The 23,158-nt window shown below is 46.2% G+C and overlaps 1 protein-coding gene across 13 annotated transcripts in view; it reads left to right on the top strand.

The window, feature by feature from the left end:
* The window catches only part of cacna1ba (calcium channel, voltage-dependent, N type, alpha 1B subunit, a), a 739,085-nt gene that overhangs the window by 508,781 nt on the left and 207,146 nt on the right, over positions 1–23,158 (top strand). For 9 of the 13 annotated variants that reach the window (XM_038781850.1, XM_038781862.1, XM_038781857.1 and 6 more), the window contains 4 exons: positions 12,383–12,436; positions 17,426–17,629; positions 21,249–21,361; positions 21,456–21,568. In XM_038781850.1, coding sequence (XP_038637778.1) covers positions 12,383–12,436; positions 17,426–17,629; positions 21,249–21,361; positions 21,456–21,568 — 484 coding nt within the window. The remainder of the gene's footprint in view (positions 1–12,382; positions 12,437–17,425; positions 17,630–21,248; positions 21,362–21,455; positions 21,569–23,158) is intronic. The other 4 variants (XM_038781861.1, XM_038781863.1, XM_038781856.1 and 1 more) reach the window with 1 other exon arrangement.

Genomic DNA, 23,158 nt, shown 5'->3' with positions numbered 1-23,158 from the left:
TTGAGCGACCCTCCGAGAAAGCGTGCATTCAGGAGAAGCTTAAGAATAGGTTGGATTACGGATGGAGTCAAAATCATTTCGGGGTTATGGGTTGAGGGCGCCAGTGATGGCATCCTCAACCCAGCTGGCTCCAATCTGCGTGAAACATGGGCGGGGTTCTCCGGCTGATGTCGGAATCAGGAAACGCGATTAGGCTGAGAATCGGTTTTGGCGCCGAAATCGTGGCGGGCACCCGTTTCACGCCACATTGCAATTCTCCGGTGCCTCAACAGCGGCATCAGTGCAGTAAACGTAGTTGCCATATTATTAGCGGGCCTGAGTTGGTATTCTCTGGGGCCTCTACGATTCTTCGCCTCCACTGGGGTGAATTCCCGATGGCGAGGTTCACTTGTGCTTTTATAAATTGTGATGTGCAGATGGTGACGTTGGACTGGGGTGATCACAGTAAGAAGTCTTACAACACCAGGTTAAAGTCCAACTGGTTTGTTTCAAACACTAGGTTTTGGAGCACTGCTCCTTCACCTGAGGAAGGAGCAGTGCTCCGAAAGCTAGTGTTTGAAATAAACCTTTTGGACTTTAACCTGATGTTGTAAGACTTCTTACTTAAAAAATTGTGCAACAGGTGCCATGACTGCTGAGCAGGAGAGAGGGGGTACAGAAAGTGTCTAGCAGCACGACAGTTTGGTGACAGGCGTGCCGCCTGCCGTGGGGCTTCTGTCAGGGCCAGGGGAGTAGTAGGGGGGCCTGGAGGTGGGCTGTGGGATTGGGGTGGTCGGGCATGGAACACCATTGCAGCGGTCTGCAAGGCGGCCATGTAGCTGCACATGCCGATGATTGCCCACTGTGAACTTAGGGCCACACGTCATATGGGTGTCCCCCTGGGCATCCCCCAGGTGCCCTCTGGCCCCAGTCAACCTATCAACGGGATGGGTGCGCTCCAGCCCATCCAGTGCCATCTCGTTTGCTGGGATGAGTGTGTGTGGGGAGTATAATATGTATGTGTATGACAGCTGGTCAGGCTCCCGAGTGTCAATCACGGACCCGGCGAATCCTGCACCGTTTCCCATTGGAATCGATTGTGTTCTGCGTGGCGCCAGTGCTAGCCCCTGCATGGTTGCTGAATTGGTCCAAGTGCAGCACCAGTTTTGCTGTCGCCAGTCCACTAATCCTGCCTCAGCGTCAGGAACAGAGAATCCAGTCTCATATGTTTGACCCTGCGAGGTTGGATCCGAAGTTCAGGGGTGGGAAGAGAAGGGGTTGGCAGGAATGGGGGGTGAGTTCTTGAAGGGATAGTTTGTGAGTTTGGAGATGTTGTTGGAGAAATTTGGGCTCTCATGGTTTGATACGTTCAACTTCCATGCAAGTTCGTAATTTTGCAAAACGGATCTTTCCCACATTTCCTGTGTGCCACTAATCTCGTTGATGGAGAGAATTCTCTTGCTCTTGGGGCTCGAGGAGGGGAGTACTTGGGTATCAACAGAAGGATTATGTCCAAAGACGCAGTATCAGCGGAGGGGGTTAAGGCCACGTAGGAGGAGGAGTTGGGCTGGTGTTGGATAATGGGGTGTGGAAAGAGATCCTGCAGAGGGTGATCTCCAGGTCCTCGTGCGTGAGGATTGGCATAATACAGCCAAAAGTAGTGTATAAGGGTCGTTTGACTAGGTTAAGGATGAGTTGGTTTTTTGCGGGAGTGGAGGACAAGTGCGAACGTTGTGGGAACCATGCACATATGTTCTGATCGTGTTCTATGCTTGTGAAATTCTGGGTCTCCTTCTTTAGTACCATGTTGGTGATTCTGTACATTGAACTGGGGCCCTGTCCCTTAGTGGCCATATTTGGGGTGCCAGACCTGCCAGAGCTGCAGGTATGGGGGCCCATGTACTAGCCTTCACCTCGCTGATTGCTCGGAGGTGGGTGTTGATGGGATGGAGATCATCTTCTCCACCCAGTGCCTCAGTATGGCTGGGAGATTTGATGGAGTTCCTATACCTCAAGAAAGTCAAGTAAACCATGATGAGAGCAATTGAAGGGTTCTACTGAAGATGACAGCCGCTTATTCTGCATTTGAAGAGCTGGTCACTGTTCGTTGCTTAACGGGGGAGTGGGGGGGAGGGGGGGGAGAGGGGAGGGGTCTTGCCGGGGGGGGTCGCATTTTTCAGTGAGGGGGGAATTTGTGATGGCGGGGTGTTGTTTGGGTGCGGTCTGCTGTTTTCATGTTATGTATCAAATGGAAAACGTTTGAATAAAAATATTTTCAAAAAAAGAATTAGCTTAATGGCATAAAATGAACAAGATGCCTGTAAGGGGAACTGTGTATTGAATAGGGATCAGCAGTGATATTGAGAAGGTAGTGAGGATATACGAGGATATATGTCAACACAAAGAACCTCTGCACCCGCGGAGATTTTGTCATACCCTTGGTCTAAAATGGAAACAGATTATTCCAGTGTTCTTCATACTTTTTTTCCGGGGACTCATTTTTACCAACCGGCCAACCTTTGGGACCCAACCCGGCCGACCTGCACGACCCACCATTTTCTCTTACCTTGTTTGCTGCTGCCAAAAATGGAGGAAATGGTTTTGGGTCCCTTTGGCCCTCGTACACGCTCCTCCAATGGAACCTATTGGATGAAGGTGAATTCTTCCAGTGTTGGAAAGTATGGAGTCTCCATCTGCCCAAAGTTCTGAAATTTTTTCCTGTAAATTATTATAAAATAAACGCCCCCCCCCCGAACTTCTAAAAGAAAATAATAAAATGAGTAAAATAAATGAAAAAAATGAATAAAACCGCCCCCATCTTGAAAAAAAATAGAATAAAATAAATGAAAAAAATGAATAAAACCCACCCCCGAACATTTAAAAAAAATAAAATGAATAAAACAAATGAAAAAAATAAAAATTCAATGAATAAATAAATGAATAAAAACCACTACAGAACTTGTAAAACAAAAAGCTGCAACCATTAAAAAAAATAGCGGCCGCACTGCGCATGCGTGCTCGATTATCGGCGTGCATAAACGCCCCCTACCCCCGAACTTGTGAAAAAAAAAAATAAGTAAAATAAATTAGAAAAATGAATAAAACTGCCCCGATCTTGTTAAAAAAAATGAATCGTTACCGCTTGCAGCCGACGTTATGAAACGCCGGCTGCTACGCGGGGATTTGCGCGATCAGGAGTGCTGTGGACAACGGCTCCGTGACCCACCTGCGGGTCGCGCCACCGGCTTTGAAGAACCCTGGATTATTCACTGTTCATGGTAAAGATTTTCTCCTCATCAATGATTTAAAAAAATTTTTTTATTGTCACCAGTAGGCTTACATTAACACTGCAATGAAGTTATTGTGAAAAGCCCCTAGTCGCCACATTCCGGCACCTGTTTGGGTACACAGAGGGAGAATTCAGAATATCCATTTCACCTAACAAGCATGTCTTTTGGGATCCACACAGACACGGGGAGAAAATGCAGACTCCTCACAGACAGTGACCCAAGCCGGGAATGGAACCTGGGACCCTGGAGCTGTGAAGCAACAGTGCTACCCACTTTGCTACCATGCTGCCCACTGGATTACCTTTCCAAGTTTTTAGTCATCAGAGAACTGAAGGACAGCTTAAGTATGTCCAAGGTGGACAAAATGAGTATAATATTCAGTTTGTTCAGTATGCCTCAACAGATCACAACGGGCCACAATATACCGACAGATCTTTTAGGGACATGTGTGTTAAATAGGACATGAAGCATGTGGCAACCTCGCCACACGATCCCACATCCAACAGCCTTGCCAAATGGGTGGTCCGCACCGTTAAGGCAGTAATCCTGAAGTGCAGAGAGACAAAAGAAATCTCCAAGATTGCCATGTTACACTTGAGAGCAACACTTTTAGATAAGGGCTTGCCATCATTAGCGGAAATCATGTTCCGAATGCAGGTTCGGACAGCCTTGCCAAGCCATCAACAGTCCCAGTTCTCACAGAGATACAGCACAAATTTCTTCAAAAGACAAGGGAGAATGAAAACGACACATGAACAACGTGCAGGTGTGGAAGCCACCTGTCTGTGCATTGGTCCGGGTCATACATCCTCAGGTCACAATACCAAATGGAGTGACACTAAAATAAACTGAAACCAACTAAGAGAATTGTACAACTGTACAACACCCTGAACTACTATTGCATCTAAAACACATCCGGAAGTGGACTTGGGGAATGAAATTGTAGAAGCCCACCATTCTGATAATTTTGAAAATAATTAATTTATGGGACATGGGCGTCGCTGGCTAGGTCAGCATTTATTACCACCCCTAGATAATGAACGGGATGCCAACACATCAACAAGTCAATAACCCCTATGTGACAAGTATCGATCTCAGGAAGGTCATACCATCATGAGATCCAGGGGTTGAGTAAGCCGCCCATGTGTAATACAGACTTACAAACTGTTAAAAAGAGATCTATCTTGAATTGAAGTGGTTTTCAGAAATATCCAATTGTGCATGTATTTTCCCTCTTTGATTATTTAATGCCACCTTGGAGAAAAAAGGGGATGTTGTCATATCACTTTAAGGAATATATAAAGATGGCAACATTCCTGTCCAATTTCTTCAGGCAGTCAAATCAGAAGAGCACGCACAGTAAATCCTGCCTGTATTGACGGTAATAACTACTACATTCATCTGAATTCGGCTGCCTGGATGATTTTTACTCTATATGCAAATTAGAGAATAATGTCAAAACAGTGCCGATTAAAGTGAAAGAATGATTGTGACAAAGCCACATAGGTTTAGGAAAAAGTGAATTTATAAAAAGAGAAGAATGACAGGGGAACTTCAATTGAGCCCAAAGCTGGGTGCAGAGGTCACAATGTAAAAATACCTCTTACCTGGTACCGAGACAGGCAACACGCGGACCTCATGCTGCCTGCTCATCAAATGATTGTAGCCTGCAACCCAGCATAAAACAAACTGCTGACTGGCAGTACACAGCTGCACATGTGGCTCGCATTATATACACCTCGTCTGCTCTTCTTAGATAGCTGCCTGCCCCTCTTAAAAGGGAAGTGCACCGAGGCTGCTGGGACAGTGTCAGGAAGGAAGAGGACGGCCAACGGAGCAGCAAACGAACAAGTGCTCCCAGTTTCCCGCATGCTGGAGAAGAAAGGCCATTTTTCCAAATGGGGCCAGGAGGCCCCCAGAGCACACCCCAGAAAAGAAATGGGGGCACGCGGCCAGGGTGCTCAGTTCCTGGAGTCTGGTCCCGAGGTATTGGCAGCTATGCCAAACAAAGCCATTTGGCCTCACGTGGGTGGTGGCACACAAAGAATGCAACTTCAAAGAGGCTCCGATCCACTCTCCATCATCTTCTCACGCTGCTCAAGTCACCACACCCTCAGCACTCCTCAAGACCATCAGGACGCATGCTTAACATTCAGATGATCCATCATTAGGTTGTTAATTAAATCTTTTTTTCTTATTAGTAAATCTAATGTGGCACCCAATCTTCCTTTTTGGACCTTGCAAATCCTGTTAACGCCCTCTGTAGTAGGAAAGATGATGAAGTCCCCTCTCCTTCAGTAGAGGGCCTCTGTCATATCCCTGATGCAGCAGTACAGTGAATTGTGCAATGTTGGAAGTCACCTGCACTTACCTGGAAGGATCTGCGAGCTTAGAAATTGAGGGGTCACGGTTACCTGCGAAGTCACTGGCAGCTGCACAGTTGCGGCTCCAAACACTCACTAATGCTGCCAGCCTCAGAAGCACCTCTTACTGCTTCTACACAGTTTCAAGGTGCAGGCACACCGACATTGCCTGAACCCTATGGATGAGACAATGTTTCACATTGCATCCAAGTGACGCTGTATGTTCCTGCCTTATGGATTGTCTTAAATCCCACCTCATCCTGCCATCTGGCCTGAAAGAGCTGCCCCAGAGTATCAAGGCTATTTGCAGTCTTCCCCATCAGTTTTCCACCAAGCATATTGCAGGCACGGGAGGGGGGAAGCAGGGGCAAAGTTGTATGCATACCAGGCACTATACAAGAGTAACCAGTTCAGCTTTTCATGTTTAAAGAATACTTAGAACATAGAACATAGAACAGTACAGCACAGAACAGGCCCTTCGGCCCTCAATGTTGTGCCAAGCAATGATCACCCTACTCAAACCCACGTATCCCCCCTATACCCGTAACCCAACAACCCCCCCTTAACCTTACTTTTTTAGGACACTACGGGCAATTTAGCATGGCCAATCCACCTAACCCGCACATCTTTGGACTGTGGGAGGAAACCGGAGCACCCGGAGGAAACCCACGCACACATGGGGAGGACGTGCAGACTCCACACAGACAGTGACCCAGCCGGGAATCGAACCTGGGACCCTGGAGCTGTGAAGCATTTATGCTAACCACCATGCTACCATGCTGCAAAAATACTTGTTGAATACAATTGTAATGTAGTGATTTTGGCAGTCGCTTTTATTTCAGCGATTTGACCAGGAGGATGTTGTGGTGAAGTGTAGCAGATGAACTGTAAGGCGGGGAATTGTGGAGCAATGGTAATGTGGGGATAAGGTCTGAGGGGAACCAGAGTTTGAGTATCTGCTCACGAACTGCCTGTCAAGGAAAAGGTCTCCCGGAAACTACTCTCCTCCTCCAGAGGGAGCCGTCAAATGCTTTGTGAGAAGACTTATGTCCTCATGAGAGAGAGGGCACAGCAGTACACCACAACCTTGGAGAAATACCCTCCAATGCAGGGCAGGCAGCAGAACTGTTGTTTGAGAACATCAGTGATTAGTTACATGTCATTCCTGGTAGTAGCTTAGCTCTCAGTATAGATACATTAAGCATGCATGGTCAGTGGCAGAGGGAGGTATGGGGAGGGTATCCTTTGTCACGTGCAGACAGTCTGCTTCTTTCTTTGAAAGATGGTGAGTATAATCAACTGGCACAGGATTAATGCATTGAGAGTGCTGCAAGAATGGCAGATTTTTGGTGACAGGATCTTCACCGGATGATCACACACCAAATGCACATTCATAAAGTGGTAGCCTTTGTGAGTCTGGTGTGTCTCACTTTTAATATGCGGGACACAGAATTGATGGCACACTGCAGCATTGGGAGCCAGGACAGCCTGGAAGAGCCTTGTGTCCGCTTCTCTGTAGTGGAAAAGAAGATGATGAAGTCCCAGCTCCTTCAGTAGAGGGATTCTGTGATATTCCTGCTGGTCCAGTTGCAAATGGTGGCACAGTTCAGCCACTCCCTACTTGGTGAAACCCAAGTGTCTTAGCTCCTGCTTCTGGCTGTTGAAATTAGGAGAAGTGTTCTCCACAGACCCTCCATGGGAAGGAGCTCCTATTGAGAGTTCTTCTCTGCCCTCTGTGCACAGCTTCCCCTCTCTGCGAACTATGCTGTATGTCCAAGTTACACTGCCGAAGAGGAAATGCAGCGGTAATCCCAATTACTGGAAGCAGGCATTTTCTTGACAAGCCTTTCAACTCCATTGACCACGTCAGGGCCCAGTGCCTTGTGAGAGTCCAAAATCCTTTTTCAACTCTGACAAGAAAACATGTTAGTAATTTGATTAACTCTGCATCAACAGCAGAAAGCCAAAGGCACCTCAGCTGAAAGTTGAACGGTGATCCGTTTAAGCGACGCTCGTCTAACGTTCTCTGCTGAATGCATGTTCAAGAGTGATGAAGGAAGGGCGTTAACAGGATTTGCAAGGTCCAAAAAGTCATATTGGGTGCCAAATTAGATTTACTAATAAGAAAAAAGCCAGATTTAGTTAACAACCTAATGGTGCATAACCATTTATCTAATGGCAACAATATGATGCAGTTCAACGTAGCTTTAGAAAGGAGGAAATGTGAAACAGCTGCTAAGGTTTTGAAATTTGGTGAGGCTCATGTCAATATGATGAGGCAGTGACTGTCCACAGTAAAACGGGCAAATCTGTTAATGGGCAAAATGACAGAAGATCAATGGGAGGTGTTCAAAAAAGAACTGTAAATTATTTATTTTAAAATAAAACCAGTTAATACCCCTAAGGGTCAAGAGCCTTATTTTAAAAAAACAACTGCATAGACAACTAGAGAGGTAAGAGACAAGATGAAACATGTGAAAAATAACTGATCCTTCTTAATGAATGGGAAAGTATCAACAAGCAGCAAACGCTAACAAGGCAGGTAGGAAGAGATTCAAAAATGATATCAAAACCGATACAAAAACCTTTTACATTCGTGAAAAGTGGATGCCCAAGAGCAATCTGGATCCCTGATGTTGTCAATTGAACAAGGAGATAGCAGATATGCTGAATAATTACTTTCCATCATTATTCACAGTAAGGAAGAGGCCAGAATGGCAGACACTTCCCAAGGAAATTATTCCTGAATCAAGGACTCATCAAAATTAATGTAAGCAAGATAATAGCAATGAAAAATGGTTGGCGCTAAAGATTGACAAATCTCCAGCACCAAATCCCAAGCTTTGAATAGGAACAGGTGAGAACGTCATAAGTGCCCGAGCTAATCTTCCGAAGTTCTTTCAATTCAAAGGTTGCTCTTTCAGATTGGAAAATTGTGCATGCCGGTCCACTGTTTAAGAAAGATGAGAGAGGGAACCAGGGAATTATAGACCAGGCAACCTAACATCTGTTGTCAAGAAATTGCTGGTGTTTATTAATTAAGGATAGGGTGACTAAACACCTTGAAAATTGTCAACTGATCAGAGAGGAATGCCGTGGAAGTGTAAAGGATGCATCATGCATGCCAAATCATATTGAAGAGGTAACTGAACATCAGGGGATGTTACATATTGGGACTTCCAAAAGACATTTGATCAAGTCCCTTATAAAAGACGAAAGGTAAAAGCAAATTACCATGAATGCTGGAATCTGAAACAAAAACAAAAAGTACTGGACAATCTCAACAGGTCTGACATCTGTAGAGAGAGAAGGGAGCTAACATTTTGAGTCAGGATGACTCTTTATCAAAGCTGGAGAGAACTGGAAATAGGATCAGATTTATACTGTATGGGGTGGCATGGATCGGAGGGGCTGGATACGGAGCCAGCAATAGGTGGATATAGACAAAGATATTGTGGACAGGAAGACACAAGGAATGTAAATGGAGGTGCTGACACTGGCTCATAAAGAGGTTGAGATGTGTTAATGGCAGAACAAAGGTGAACAGTGTGTCAAAGGGCAGCTAGGAACAGGGAACAGATGGTTGTGGGGGGAGGAGGGCAATGGTGAGGGAAAAACAGATTAATGGAAGAAATGAAAATAAATTGCTAGAAATAAAAATGGGGTGAAGGTGAAGGAGAGAGTTCACAGTCTGAAGTTGTTGAACTTCATGTTAAGTCCAGAAGACTGTAACGTCCCTTATCGAAGATGAGGTGCTGTTCCTCCAGTTTGCACTGGGCTTCACTGGAACATTGCAGCAGGCCAAGGATGGACACATTGATGTGGGAGCAGGATGGTGAGTTGAAATGGCAAGCAACAGGAAGGTCTGGGTCCTGCTTGCCGATGGACCGAAGGTGTTCCACAAAGCAGTCACCCAGTTTTTGTTAGCCTCTCCGATGTAGAGTGGACCACATTGGGAGCAGCGAAGTGCTGTCTCACTTAAAAATAGTATTTCGGCCCTGTCATGGTGAGCAGGGAGGAGGGAAAGGGGCTGGTGCTGTACCTTCTGCGATTGCATGGGAAGGTGCTGTGGGAAGAGGGCGAGGTTTTGGAGGTAAATGAAATAAAGAAAGATGGCATTGTGGACGGTGTAGGCAGAAGTGTAAAATTACAAGAGGATATCGATAAATTAGTGAATGAGCAAAACGGTGGCAAATGGGTTGTAATGAAAGCAAATGTAATGTAATTCACTTTGTAGCTAAAAAAAGATAGAAGATGTTTCTGGTGAAACGCTTGAAACTGTGGAGGTCCAAAAGACTTGGGGTGCTGTCAGTACACAAACCATTAAAATGGTATGAACAGGTACCGATTATAATGGAAAAGGCTAATGGAATGTTGGCATTTATCTCTGGAGGTAGAAATCATGCTATAGCAAATCGAAGTCTTGGTTTGCATCTAGAGTACAGTGAACAGTTCTGGATGCCACATAGGAAGGATATATTGGCCTTAGAGGGAGTGCGGTCTAAATTACCTAAAGTGGGATCTGGCCCCCAACAAACAATGGATTGCATTCCTAAATTTAGGAAGTCAATAGAACTTTCAAGATATTAAGGGGAAGGGTAGATAGGGGGAAACTATTTCTGCTATTTGGGGAACCTAAGACTGGGGGGGCATGGTTTACAAATTAGGTCCACACCTTTCAGGAGTGAAGGAAACTTTTTTTATGCAAAGGATAATGGAAGTTTGGAGCTCTCATGCATAAACAGCAATTGATCAGATCAGTTGTTAATTTAAAACCGAGATTCACAGATTCTTTTGTTAGCCAAATATGAAGTTGGGTGGCAGAGCAGCCGTGATCTCTCCGAATGGCAGAAGGGGAGTGAGGAACAAAGTAGCCTACACATGTTCCTAGTCTCATAAATCAGCATTGGATCCTGTTTGTCATTGTGCCCATCCACTTTGCATGCTTCCAGTGCCCTTACATTCAGGGTTTGCTATATGGGTCGTGTGGGCAATGACCAGAACATTCCGGTCGACATTTTTAGAACTTTAGGCTTCAGCACCAACAGCGCTACAGAACCGTGGTTTGTGGCCCCATTCATATCAAGCATTGAGAGACATTCTTAAAAATGAACGGTGCTGGATTAACCTGGTGAATTATTTTCTTGCTGGTCCACTTCCATTATAGACCATAAAAAAGTTACAGCACAGAAAAGGCCATTTAGCCGATCCTGTCCATGACAGCCCAAGGACACTCAGGTTCCCTTTCTAATCCCACCTTCCTACACCCGGTCCATGACCCTGTAGCTTACAGTACTTAAGGTGCAGATCCTGGTGTCTTTTAAAAGAGTTTAGGGTCTCTACCTCCGCCACTAACTCGGGCAGCGAATTCCAGATTCTCCCTCCCCTCTGCGTAAAAAAGGCCTTCCTCGTGCCCTCTCTACACCTTCTGTCACATATCTAGAATCTCTGTCCCCTGGTTCTAGAATTGTCCACCAAGGGTAACAATTTATCCTGTCCACTCTATCTCTTCAGCTCCAAATGTTGTACTGCTCAATCAAGTCACCCCTCAGCCTTCTTTGTTACAAGGAAAATAACTGCAGCCGACCACAGAATTTCACACAATACTCAAGCTGTGGCCTCACCAGTGTTTTATACAATCCCAGTATTATATTGCCATGTCACCTTCCCTCAGTTAGATCAGAGTGAATCTGACAGCTGTTGAAGGCCCAGTGGGTTGCCTTCAATGACATGATAAAACAGTGCTTCTTTTTTTATTATTAAAGAACAGAAAATTCATGATACGAAAAAGGCAATTCTGCTTCCTCCAAGAATTAATTTCTGTTAGTTTTGAATTTTCCTTTAACTCCTTATTGGAATTGTTCTTGTACAAGGGACTCATAAGAAAAGGTACAGATATTTACCTGTTTCCCTGCAATGCAATCAATTTTTCACATTAAACTTGACATAAACATGTGCTGTATTTGAAGAAACCTTATATAATATTGAGCTATGCATAAGGGAAGTTCAAAAGTTTGAGCTCCATTTTGTGTTGAGTTAACAGAGCTCAGCCTCTCTACCAGCTAGGGTGCCTTAATTCAGATCCACACCCCTGGTTTTGGATGGGCTGTGGGAGAAAAGCAGACACAAATCAAAGTAAACATTTTGATGGCTGCGAAAAATGGTTCATTCGGGGAATCAGCTCCACCGAAGGGGGCTGAAGCAGGCTCAACTTTGATGTCCGCAGTGCTCAGATCAGCGGACACCATTGACTACTTAGTCTCACACATGCAGTTCAGCCTCCTGGTAAAGCAGGGCTGCCCAAGCTCTTTGAACTGCACCCAGAAGAGGCGGGAAAATGGAAGAGAAAATATAGGCCGCATTCTCCCTTTGGCTTTGAGATCCCGAAGTCAAAACAGAGCAAAGTTGGACAAACAAACAAACAGACCAGCAGACACCAGCAGATAACTGCATGGCTAACTTGAAACTAAAATTGGCATTCAAAGGCATCAAATGGGAAATTTATTGTGAACAAGCTTTGGAAAAATAGATGCCACCGCTGAATGTCCTTTTTAAGCATTCGTGTCGAGTGGGAAATTGCGAAAATCCAAGGCCGGTGACAGGCTAAATCGATTGTGTGAGGGATTGCATGCAGCATGATCGCTGGTTTACATTTTAATGGAAAGAAGACCGCGCATTTTGTGAAAAAAAAAATGTTTTTTTTTTCTTTTTAAAAAAAAGAGCTGCACTTTTTCCTCTTGTTTTTTTAAGGAGCTGGAGCGGATCCGAAGCCTGCAGCAGTTTCTGTAGATGACACCAGCAGCAGTTAGTGTTATTTTAATTATTTCTGCATCTCATGTCACCGACATTTCATTTTGGGCTTTCTTTCTGGTCATCTGTGTAATTTTCTGATGATAGTGTTTAAAAAGTACATGGTCTAAGATGATCACGAATATAATCACTTGAGCACAACACCGCAGGACCATTTCCCAATCTATGGGGCGGAATCCCAACCCCCAACCCAAGTACCGGGTCCCCCCTTTTCCGCCATCACAAGCATCAGCATTAGAGTTCCCCCCCCCAACACAAACAACAACATCGGGTTCCCCCCCCCTCACCCCATCCCCCCCCCCCCCCCCCCCCACCACCACCACCATCACAAGCAATCAGCATTGAGTTTGTCCCCCACCTCCTCCCCCACCACAAACATCAACTCACCGGGATATTACCCCCCCCCCACTCCACCCAAAAACATTAGCATCAGGGTTCCCCCCCCCCCTCTACCCTTAACCACAACCATCAGCATTGGTGTTCTCTCCACTCCCCACCCCCACCATCCCATCCACTGTAAACATCAGCGCTAAGGTTCTCCCCCCGCCATCCCACCCACCCCCCACCATCCCACCCACTACAAGCATCAGCATCAGTGTTCTCCCCCTCCCCACCCTCACCCCCACCCACCACAAGCAGCAACATCAGGGTTCCCCCCTCTCCACCACAAGCATCAGCATCTCCCACCCCCCATCCTCGGGCCACAAACATCACTATCAGGTGCTCCTACTCCCCACCCCCTCTCCCAACAGACATAATGTTAAACCACCCCCAATGGAGCTCCCTCGAGGGTGCACCCCCGTGCTGCACTCTGGCACAGGTTGGCACCAACCTGGCACTTCCAACCTGTGCCAGGGGACAGAGCCCTGCATGTCCCTCTCCCCCAAGGGCTACAATTATCTTTGTGCCCCTGGAAAATTCCCTCAACTGATTCATATTTTTCAGAACCTGTTGTAAACCTCACCGATGTGATGTCATGTCAGTGATGCATGAATATTCAGTGAGGGTGTATCATAAGGTTGGGGGGGGGGGGGGGTCTGTAAGTATATTAATATGTATTTAAATGAGGTTCCCACCCTTTCCGGGCATGAATCTTATTACACCACCGGCGAGGGTCATGGAAAATCAGAAAATGTGATCTTGCTGGTGAGAATCACGTTTTCTGAATCCACCCGCTTTGGCCGTCCTCACTGATGACTAACATGGGCTGAAAATCGCCCCCATGTTCTCCCCATGTTTTTATTCCTTTCCAAGCATTTTATTTTCTCACTCTCCAAGTGACTCAATCTTTCAATAGCAACTTCTGCTCAGGAACCAATCATTAACATTAAGCCTAAATTGGAGGTCTGTGCATGCCGTCCACTGTCCTTTTACTTTATCTCCACACCAGCCAAACAGTGGCTAATTTTTATCATATCATGGTCCTATTTCTCAATGGAATTGCACATGGACACAGATCAGAGTGAGCACTTTTAAACTTTGAGCATCTTGCCTATTTTCACTGAAGTCAATCTGATGGCTTCTTTCCTGGTTTTGGCTTCGCAGCCTTTACCAACATGGAACTACATTGGCGTTTTTCCAACCTGAGGGAACAGTCCCTGTCTTTAGTGAGCTATCAAAGATATGGGGAAAAGGCTCACAATGTGCATGCCCCAACTCTTTGTAAAGATATAATCAGGTCAGCGTTATGAATTACTTAATTCTGTCTAAGGCGGCAAAGAATGGCCACTTTGAGGCAACTTGTGTGAAAGTAGGCCCAACACAATTGACTCCTGAAGTTTATAGTCCATCCGTGTGCTCCATCTGTGTGCATCTTCCGTCAACTTCTTCATTATAAATTGTGGTGCACAGATTTATAATGGGAACCAGTGTCTCTAAATTTATCATGCTGTCATTAGAGCCTCCCCCCTATAGAGACACTGGAGTGTAGCAAGCTTGCAGAGGCTGCTTCCATTATCAGTGCAGACATAGGGCGGCATTTTCTGGTCCCACCCACTGCAGGACCTTTTCCAGTGCACCAAATTTTCTATCCCGGCTGTGACGAATCCGGCAGTGGGCAGGACCGGAACATCCAGAAATTTATAATGGATATGAATGTTCTCTCATCCTGCTCCAATTGTCCCCTGCCCCTTGAATCCTACCTCATGTAAAAAACACACTTCGCTCCATGTGTGCAACACCGCAGGGCATTGCCAATTTATGTACAATGTTTTCAAACACAGTTGCAACAGCAAATGCACATCTTCCAACTGTTTTCTTCTTTTCCCTGTTTTATTACAATTTAACTATTAAAATATAATTCTAAAAACAAGTATCTGCAAATTGGAATTAATCATGTGGGCTGTCCGCAGGTATTGTTAATTTAGTTATGTTTTGTGCTAAATCATTTAAATTATCCAGTAATTCAGATAAATAGATTGGAACAAAATAATACCAGAGGCTTTTTCCTTGAGCACAATTTACATGCAAATTACCCTGTAATTTGAATAGAAACAATATCTAATTAGCAGAAAGAGCTGTATTTTAAATGGAAGTATGGCGAACTGTCCGTTTATCTGACCATGTATAATTAAACGAAAAGGCAATTTTGATCACTTACCCTGCAGTAAGTTGGCAGTCTTTTCCAGTAGGTTTTGAGGAAATCCGAGGGGGGTATTGAACGTTAATTGGAGGAAGATGTCAGAGATTTCATATTGTGCTATTGTTTACATTTTTACTTGAAGCTCCCTTCCGATGCTCATCTTCACTCATTTCCTTTCATGTTCCATTTTCTGGCTGCCTTCTGCAACAGTCTCCCTTTGCCAGGCCCATGGAAGACTGCAGCAGGAAAGTGTTAAGCCAGTTGATACACAAATGCATTTGCTTGAAAATGTTGTTTGAACTTTGACAACTGGTGTCAACAATTGGGCATTGCCGGAGTGTAAATTTGCTGCTCCAATCTGTTGTTTCCTATTAATGTTGTCCATATATCAAACAGGGCATCCACACCACAACTGTAGCATGAGGGGAACTGGGAATGCTTTGTGAACCCTATAACAACAGTCTCCTGTCAGAATGCTTTCTGTTTGAGAGCCAGCGCTGAGGCAATTATGTACAAGCATCAGCTAATCATCTCAGTCAGCCGTAAATATGCCCCGTGCTTTTAACCGGACTTGGTTTGCAAACTGCTCTTTCTGGAGGAGTTTCTTTCTGGGACTCCTGACGAACTGACTAGATGGAAAAGAAACTATCTCCTCAGGAGCAAAATTGCTCAGTTCACTTTTGAACAAAGCTAAGTATTGTATTGCCGTAGCAACCAGTAAAAAATTGCCGTGAGGATGACAAAATTCGAATCCTAATGTGGAAAATGAAAATAGTGGTGGTGCGAAAGTTGTGTGCAGGTCACTTATGGCCAGTTTAGGCATGGCTACTGTTTTAACTGCTTCGGGTCCTGTGCATTAACAATTGGTACTTTTTTATAAAAGAAATATGTGCAGCAGAAATACTACAGAGATGTATAGACGTGTACTCAGGGAGAATGGGGATTTCATCCCTACAATGAGTTCTCACCGTTAACCTGGCTTTCTGACAGGTGTTGAGCAAAGCAGCTTCCCTGACGGAGAGAAAAGAGATTGGAGATATTAGATAGATACATTTTATTGACACTGAATGTTTACTGCCGCTCTCCCACCCACACTGCTTCTGGCACCAGTGGGTTGTTACTTGTCCAGAAAATGCTGCACGGTATCAGGAAAATATATAGAAAGATAGAAAATAATCAGAAAACAGGATGAGGAAGTGGTGTCATCTTTTCTTGTGAATTTTCTGCTGCTCGAAGTGATGGATAATTGTGTGGAAATGTTGCATGTATTCGTTCTTTATCACTACCAAACACATTCAGCTGAGTTGTAGCTGGGGTTGGTGCAGGATAAACATAGCGACAGGCCATTCAGCTCCTCAATTTCCATTGGAATACTATTTCACCAATTCAGCAATGCGCCCAAAGATCTGTTGAGGTGAGGCCACACATTTCAAAGCAGAGATTGAAATATTTTTGTTGGGAGTAAAGGGTTATGGCATCAAAGAGGGTAGGTGGAGTTAAATTGCAGATGGCCATGGTCGAATTGAATCGGGGAACAGGCTGGAGGGGCTGAATGGCTGACCCCTGTTCCTATAGCTGAAAACCTCAAACATCAGGAATGCGCAATGTACTGCATCAATATCAGATCAGTTCACCATCACAATTATGCTGTAGGAATCTTGGCGAGGCTGGGAAGGGCACCAATTGATACTAAGCCATGAGCTGCGGTGTGCTGTTTATTTGTGCTCACTCAGAACTGACTGCCCAATGCTCATTTTGTTAGGGATCCGGAGAGCTCTCAGGACACTTCCTTTGTAACAATCCTTGGGCTGGGTTTGTTCAATCATGGGTTCCCAAAACAGGCAGAATGCTGGAATATTTTTTCATCACAACATCACAGTTATCCAGCCCTGACCAGCTGCTGTCCACAGTCAACTTCCATCCCCATGCCAGTAAAGCAAGCATCATTGGTTCTTGCAGAGTATCTGATTCTTTATCTAGACTTACTGCTATTTCCTTCAATTCCATTGCCAAACAAATAACTAAAGAAACATTTGTGCAAATTGGTGCTGACGTGAGTAATGAACTGACAGCAGTTCATTCGAAAAAGAGTGAATTAATAATTATGCTTATTTAATTGTAAAAGATGCAAACTAAATAAGCAGTCATAAAAAAACTCAAATGGTGTTATTAAAAAAAAGAAGTCTTTGGCTACAACACACTTGCTGCATACTAATCCAGTAAATCTGAATTACATACTCAACTTTAGTATAAAGTTAAACCGATGGGCTTGAAGTGATGTAGAATAAGTTTGCATATAGAATATCATCGTCTTTGATTTGAAGCATTTACAATTATACAGAATTTTACATGTTTCAATTTAATAATAATAATCATAATCATATTTATATCTCTTTTCCCAGGATTTACTCGACCCAGCCTGAAAAGTGTTAAAAATGAGAGCTCCTCATATTTTCGGAGGAAAGAGAAGAGATTTCGCTTCTTCATTAGACGCATGGTGAAATCGCAGAGTTTCTATTGGATAGTTCTCTGCGTGGTGGCACTTAATACTCTCTGTGTTGCAATTGTCCACTATGACCAGCCAATGTGGCTTACCGAGGCTTTGTGTAAGTATGCAGTCCCATATTAAGCCCATGTCAAGTATATTTTCAAATTGCTTCTATTTGGTTTAACAAAATCATTTCCGTCGGGCCTTTTGAAGTAGACCTTAGTAAGTCTAGATGTTGGCATTGTCATTTCATGTAAAGGGGAACACCATTTTCACTGGGGGAGGGCAGGGGGATGTACTTTTCTATAATTTACATCTATGTCGATGAATAACGAAAATTCTATATCAAGTATTCACTTGTCAACTCAAACTATACTTAGATATGGAAAAATCACCAAATAATACTTCTTCCTATTGGAGAGACCCACATTCCTTTTTCTCTTCTACTTCCATGTTGTCTTTGCTAATTCATTCTGATTTTTCAAAACACTCCGAATTGGAATATGTTACACATTCCTTTTAATTTCCAATCAAGGGGCAATTTAGCATGGCCGATCCACCTAGCCTGCACATTTTTAGGTTGTGGGGGTGAGACCCTCATCGACATGGGGAGAATGTGCAAACTCCACACAGACAGTGACCCGTGGCCGGGATCGAACCCGAGTCCTCGTTGCTGCAAAGCAGCAGTGCTAACCACTACGCCACCGTGCCACCCCTCACAGAACTAGTCGACAAAATTTTAATCCTGCTAATGTAAGACACAATTTTGCAGCCACATTGAGTAATTAGCCACTTTGGGAGAGTATTTCTTCAACTGGGAACTGTTCAGGTCCTGGTTCTTCTGAAAAGGGCAGAAGTCCGAATGGAAATGTAAGGAAACCTGTGACAGGCTCAGCAGATTTTTCAGTTCAGTACAATCATCGCACAAGATATAAATGAGCAGCACTGACCAGGAGCTCCCGCTCTGAGTCTCGATCTGTTGACTGCTGCAGGAAAGTTCACATTTATGGATATGAGATAAGGATGGGATGAGACTCTATAGCCGGGATTTATTGTGAAGGCAATGGCCCTGACCACCGGCTGGAAAGTCAAGGGCGAGCCAGCTTCGGCTGGTCCCGGAACGCATGACCGTATTTTACAGTCCTCAGGCTATTCATTACCTAAGATGGTGGCTTCAGCCACACCTCACCACCTTGCACCCTCCCCTCCCTCCAACCTTACCCAATGCAGGATGTCATTCATCCAAGAGCTGTGAGCCAATCAAAAAGAGGTTCCTCAGCCCCAGTAATGCCAGCAGCAGTGGTCACTTCTGGGACTATGGTAAACCCCTGACCAGCAGCAATGCTGGAAGCCTGAAATAAAGGTAAGTGGAAGGGGCTCACCAGGGTCAGCAAAAGGCTGATGGGGAGAATAAGAGGATTGAGAGGCCATGGGTGGAGGGTTTCTCAAGTAATTGCAGCCATTCCATGAGTTGGCATGGCCTCTCCTTCCAATGTCCCCAGTGATGGCAAAACGTGGCCCGAATTGGCCATTAATTGGCTGATTGAGGGTTCAGTTGGTTCAATGGGCAGCTTGCCACCTACTTTGCCACAGCTAAAATACCAGTGGAGGTAGTAAGGCAGTGGGCAAGGCACAACCTGCCATCCGACCTGATTTTACGACACCCCACCCCTCACCTGTCAGCCTGCTCCTAGGTTTGCATCGGTAAAGTGGCTCCTTGTCAGGGCAGTTGGTACCTCGGGAAATGCATCTTAACATAAGTTAACACCCACCTCATTATCTACCGACTTGGCCATGTCATTAAGAAAGATGTGTTGATCAAAGTCATGCTGGTTCTCCTTCATAACGTTTGCATTTTGTAATGCTCGTTTTTATCTTGCAGTTTAGTTTTCTGACAACTGAAGTTAAATTAATTGTTGTCTAATTATATTCTGTTTATATTCTGTTTAGCACCTTCTTGGCTGCTATCCCAACCAGCCTATTTGAAGAGAATGGCAACTTATACCCAAAGTCTTTGTTATCTCCCCACTCATTTCTTTCAATAGGCCTCAGGGCTTACTGACTACTATTTGCTTTACATATCCTTGTAAAAGCTCTTACACTTGCCTTTTATATCTTCCACTAGCCTTTTCTTCGGATTCAGTTTTGCCCCTCCTAATCTCCCTTTTCACCTTCCCACAATAATTCCTACATTTCTCCTGGTTTTCTTCACTCCCAATTTATAACTGCATAATTCTAAAAGATAATGAGAGTAATGTGGACAAATATCTTTATGCACAAGGCTGTTGGCGCATGTAGCAGTTGAACTATAGAGCCATTTTTCATTTTGCGAGGTTACCACAGATGGACAGTTGAAGCAGAGGAGGATACAAGCCATGGGGAAAGTGTTGGAAAGTACGTAGAACATAGAACAGTACAGCACAGAACAGGGCCTTCGGCCCTCGATGTTGTGCCGAGCCTTGTCCGAAACCAAGATCATGCTATCCCACTCCCTGTCATTCTGGTGTGCTCCATGTGCCTATCCAATAACCGCTTGAAAGTTCCTAAAGTGTCCGACTCCACTATCACAGCAGGCAGTCCATTCCACATCCTAACCACTCTCCGAGTAAAGAACCTACCTCTGACATCCCTCCTATATCTTCCACCCTGAATCTTATAGTTAAGCCCCCTTGTAACAGCTACATCCACCCGAGGAAATAGTCTCCGAACATCCACTCTATCTATCCCCCTCATCATCTTCTAAACCTCTATTAAGTCACCTCGCATCCTCCTCCGTTCCAAAGAGAAAAGCCCTAGCCCCCTCAACCTTTCCTCATAAGACCTATCCTCCAAACCAGGCAGCATCCTGGCCCCTTTCCAATGCTTCCACATCCTTCCTATCGTGAGGTGACCAGAACAACACACAATACTCCAAATGTGGTAGGATTAGTTTGGATTGCTTTAGCAGAAAGGGGACATCAATACAATAGGTTGAATGACCACGCCTTGTGCTACGAAGTTTTTTTATTCTGTGGATTTGGAAACCCATGCTGATCAACTTGATAGACCTTGTGCACAAGTAAACAGTTGCACACCATTTCTCAGATGAGCTGTTAACATGTAAATTCTGGAACAGGGCCGGGATTCTCCCCTACCCAGCGGGGCGGGGGGTCCTGGCGTGTTGGAGTGGCGTGAACCACTCCGGCGTCGGGCCGCTCCAAAGGTGCGGAAGTCTCTGCACCTTTAGGGGCCAAGCCCTCACATTGAGGGGCTAGGCCCAGGCCGGAGTGGTCCTCGCTCCACCGGCTGGCGTGAATGGCCTTTGGCGCCACGCCAGCCAGGGCCAAAAGGACTTCGTCGGCCGGGGTAAGTCCGCGCATGCGACGGAGCGTCAGCGGCTGCTGGGGGCACCTCCCCGGAGTCAGATCGCCTCATGCCCCCCACAAGACCCCGGCGCCGGCCCACACCGCCAATCCCGTCAATAAATTAGGTGGTTTAATCCACGCTGGTGGGAGAGGCTTGTCAGCGGCAGGACTTCGGCCCATCGCGGGCCGGAGAATCGCCACGGGGGGCCCGCCGACCAGCGCGGCGCGATTCCCACCCCCGCCGAATCCCGGGTGGCAGAGAATTCGGGACACGGCGGGGGCGGGATTGACGCTGGCCCCGGACGATTCTCCGACCCAGCGGGGGAGTCGGAGAATCCCGCCCCAGGTCTTTTATGTGCTATGAACAATTTTAACAGATTATTTTTGTTTCAGATTTTGCTGAGTTTGTTTTCCTTGGACTTTTTCTGACTGAGATGACCCTGAAAATGTACGGCTTGGGACCTAGAACGTATTTCCATTCCTCATTCAACTGCTTTGATTTTGGGGTAAGATCAAGGTTGCGCGATTGCATGCAGACAATGGAAATATTATTGGTCCAGAGCTCACTAACTAAATGTGTGTTGTATGTTATTTTTGCAGGTGATTGTGGGCAGTATTTTTGAGGTAATTTGGGCTGCTGTCAAACCAGGGACCTCGTTCGGTATAAGTGTTCTCAGAGCACTTCGCTTACTCAGAATCTTCAAAGTAACCAAGTAAGGGGAATATTATTTTTCTATGAGCTTCCCTCTTTCAATTTCTTGAAAAACTTGATTTTGGCAACAAAAGAAAAAACATTATTTGCACTGGTTTATTTTTGGTTCAAAGCTGCAACTCTGTCCACCCTAGCTGGCTATAAGGGACATTTATTGTAAATTAGTTCCAGATCTTTAGCCTACCATTTTATCGTATATATTCAGAAAGTTCAGATCTTATCCCTTCAAAGATTCCGTGGGTTTTTCATTCATTGGATTACTTGGCAATTGGCCCACTGGACAACGGCAAGTGAGAAGGTGACAAAATGGGCGCGATTCTCTGACCCCCACGCCGTGTGGGAGAATCACGGGAGTGCCGGGCGATTCCCGCCACGCCGCCCTGGCACCCGCACGCGATTCTCCCACCCCCCCCCAAAATGGCGTGCCACGTTTTACGACAGGCCGCTCCGAGAATCGCCGCTCGCCGTTTCTGACGGGCGAGCGGTGATTCTCCGGCCCTGATGGGCCGAGCGGCTTGCCCAATACGACCGGTTCACGCCGGCGCCAACCACAACTGGTCACTGCCGGCGTGAACAGCGCGCGAGCGCTGCGTGTGCGGCCTGTGGAGGTAGGGAGGATCGAGCACCAGGGGGGTGCTCAGTGGGGGTCTGGCCCACGATCGGTGCCCACCGATTGTCGGGCCGGCGTCTCTAAAAGACACAGGGCGTGATTCTCCGCTCCCCACGGCGGGTGGGAGAATCGCGGGAGGGCCCCCCAACTATTTTTACGCCCCTCTGACGCCATTTTTCACGGCGAACGTCGATTCTCCGACCCAGATGGGCCGAGCGGCCTGCCGTTCCCGGCCGTTTCACGACGGCGGCAACCACACCTGGTCGCTGCCGTCGTAAAACGGGAGTGAGAAGCCCGTTTGGGGCTTGTAGGTAGCCGAGCAAGGAAAGAGCACCACGACTGTGCTCGGGAGGGGACAAGGATGGGGGCAGCACGGTAGCATGGTGGTTAGCATAAATGCTTTACAGCTCCAGGGTCCCAGGTTCGGTTCCCGGCTGGGTCACTGTCTGTGCGGAGTCTGCACATCCTCCCCGTGTGTGCGTGGGTTTCCTCCGGGCGCTCCGGTTTCCTCCCACAGTCCAAAGATGTGTGGGTTAGGTGGATTGGCCATGATAAATTGCCCGTAGTGTCCTTAAAAGTAAGGTTAAGGGGGGGGGTTGTTGGGTTACAGGTATAGGGTGGATACGTGGGTTTGAGTAGGGTGATCATTGCTCGGCACAACATCGAGGGCCGAAGGGCCTGTTCTGTGCTGTACTGTTCTGAAGGCCCGCGATGGGTGCCCACCGATCGTCGGGCCGGCGTCCAAATCGGACACACTATTTCCCCTCCGTCACCACGCAAGATCAAGCCGCCACGTCTTGCGGGGCGGCTGTGGGGAAAGACGGCCACCGCACATGCGCGGGTTCGTGCTGTCAGCGTCATGTCGTCAGCCGCGCATGCGTGGGTTGGAGCCTGCGCATGCGCGGCTGACGTCATTAGGCGCGCCGGCTGCATCATTCTTGGCGCGATGCCCCCACGGCCGAGAGTTACGGAGCGCCGCTC

Source organism: Scyliorhinus canicula, chromosome 21 (assembly GCF_902713615.1).
Source record: "Scyliorhinus canicula chromosome 21, sScyCan1.1, whole genome shotgun sequence".
NCBI classification, from domain to species: Eukaryota; Metazoa; Chordata; class Chondrichthyes; order Carcharhiniformes; family Scyliorhinidae; genus Scyliorhinus; species Scyliorhinus canicula.
The sequence above is the reverse complement of the archived record's forward strand: the minus strand, read 5'-3'. Positions and strand labels throughout refer to the sequence as shown.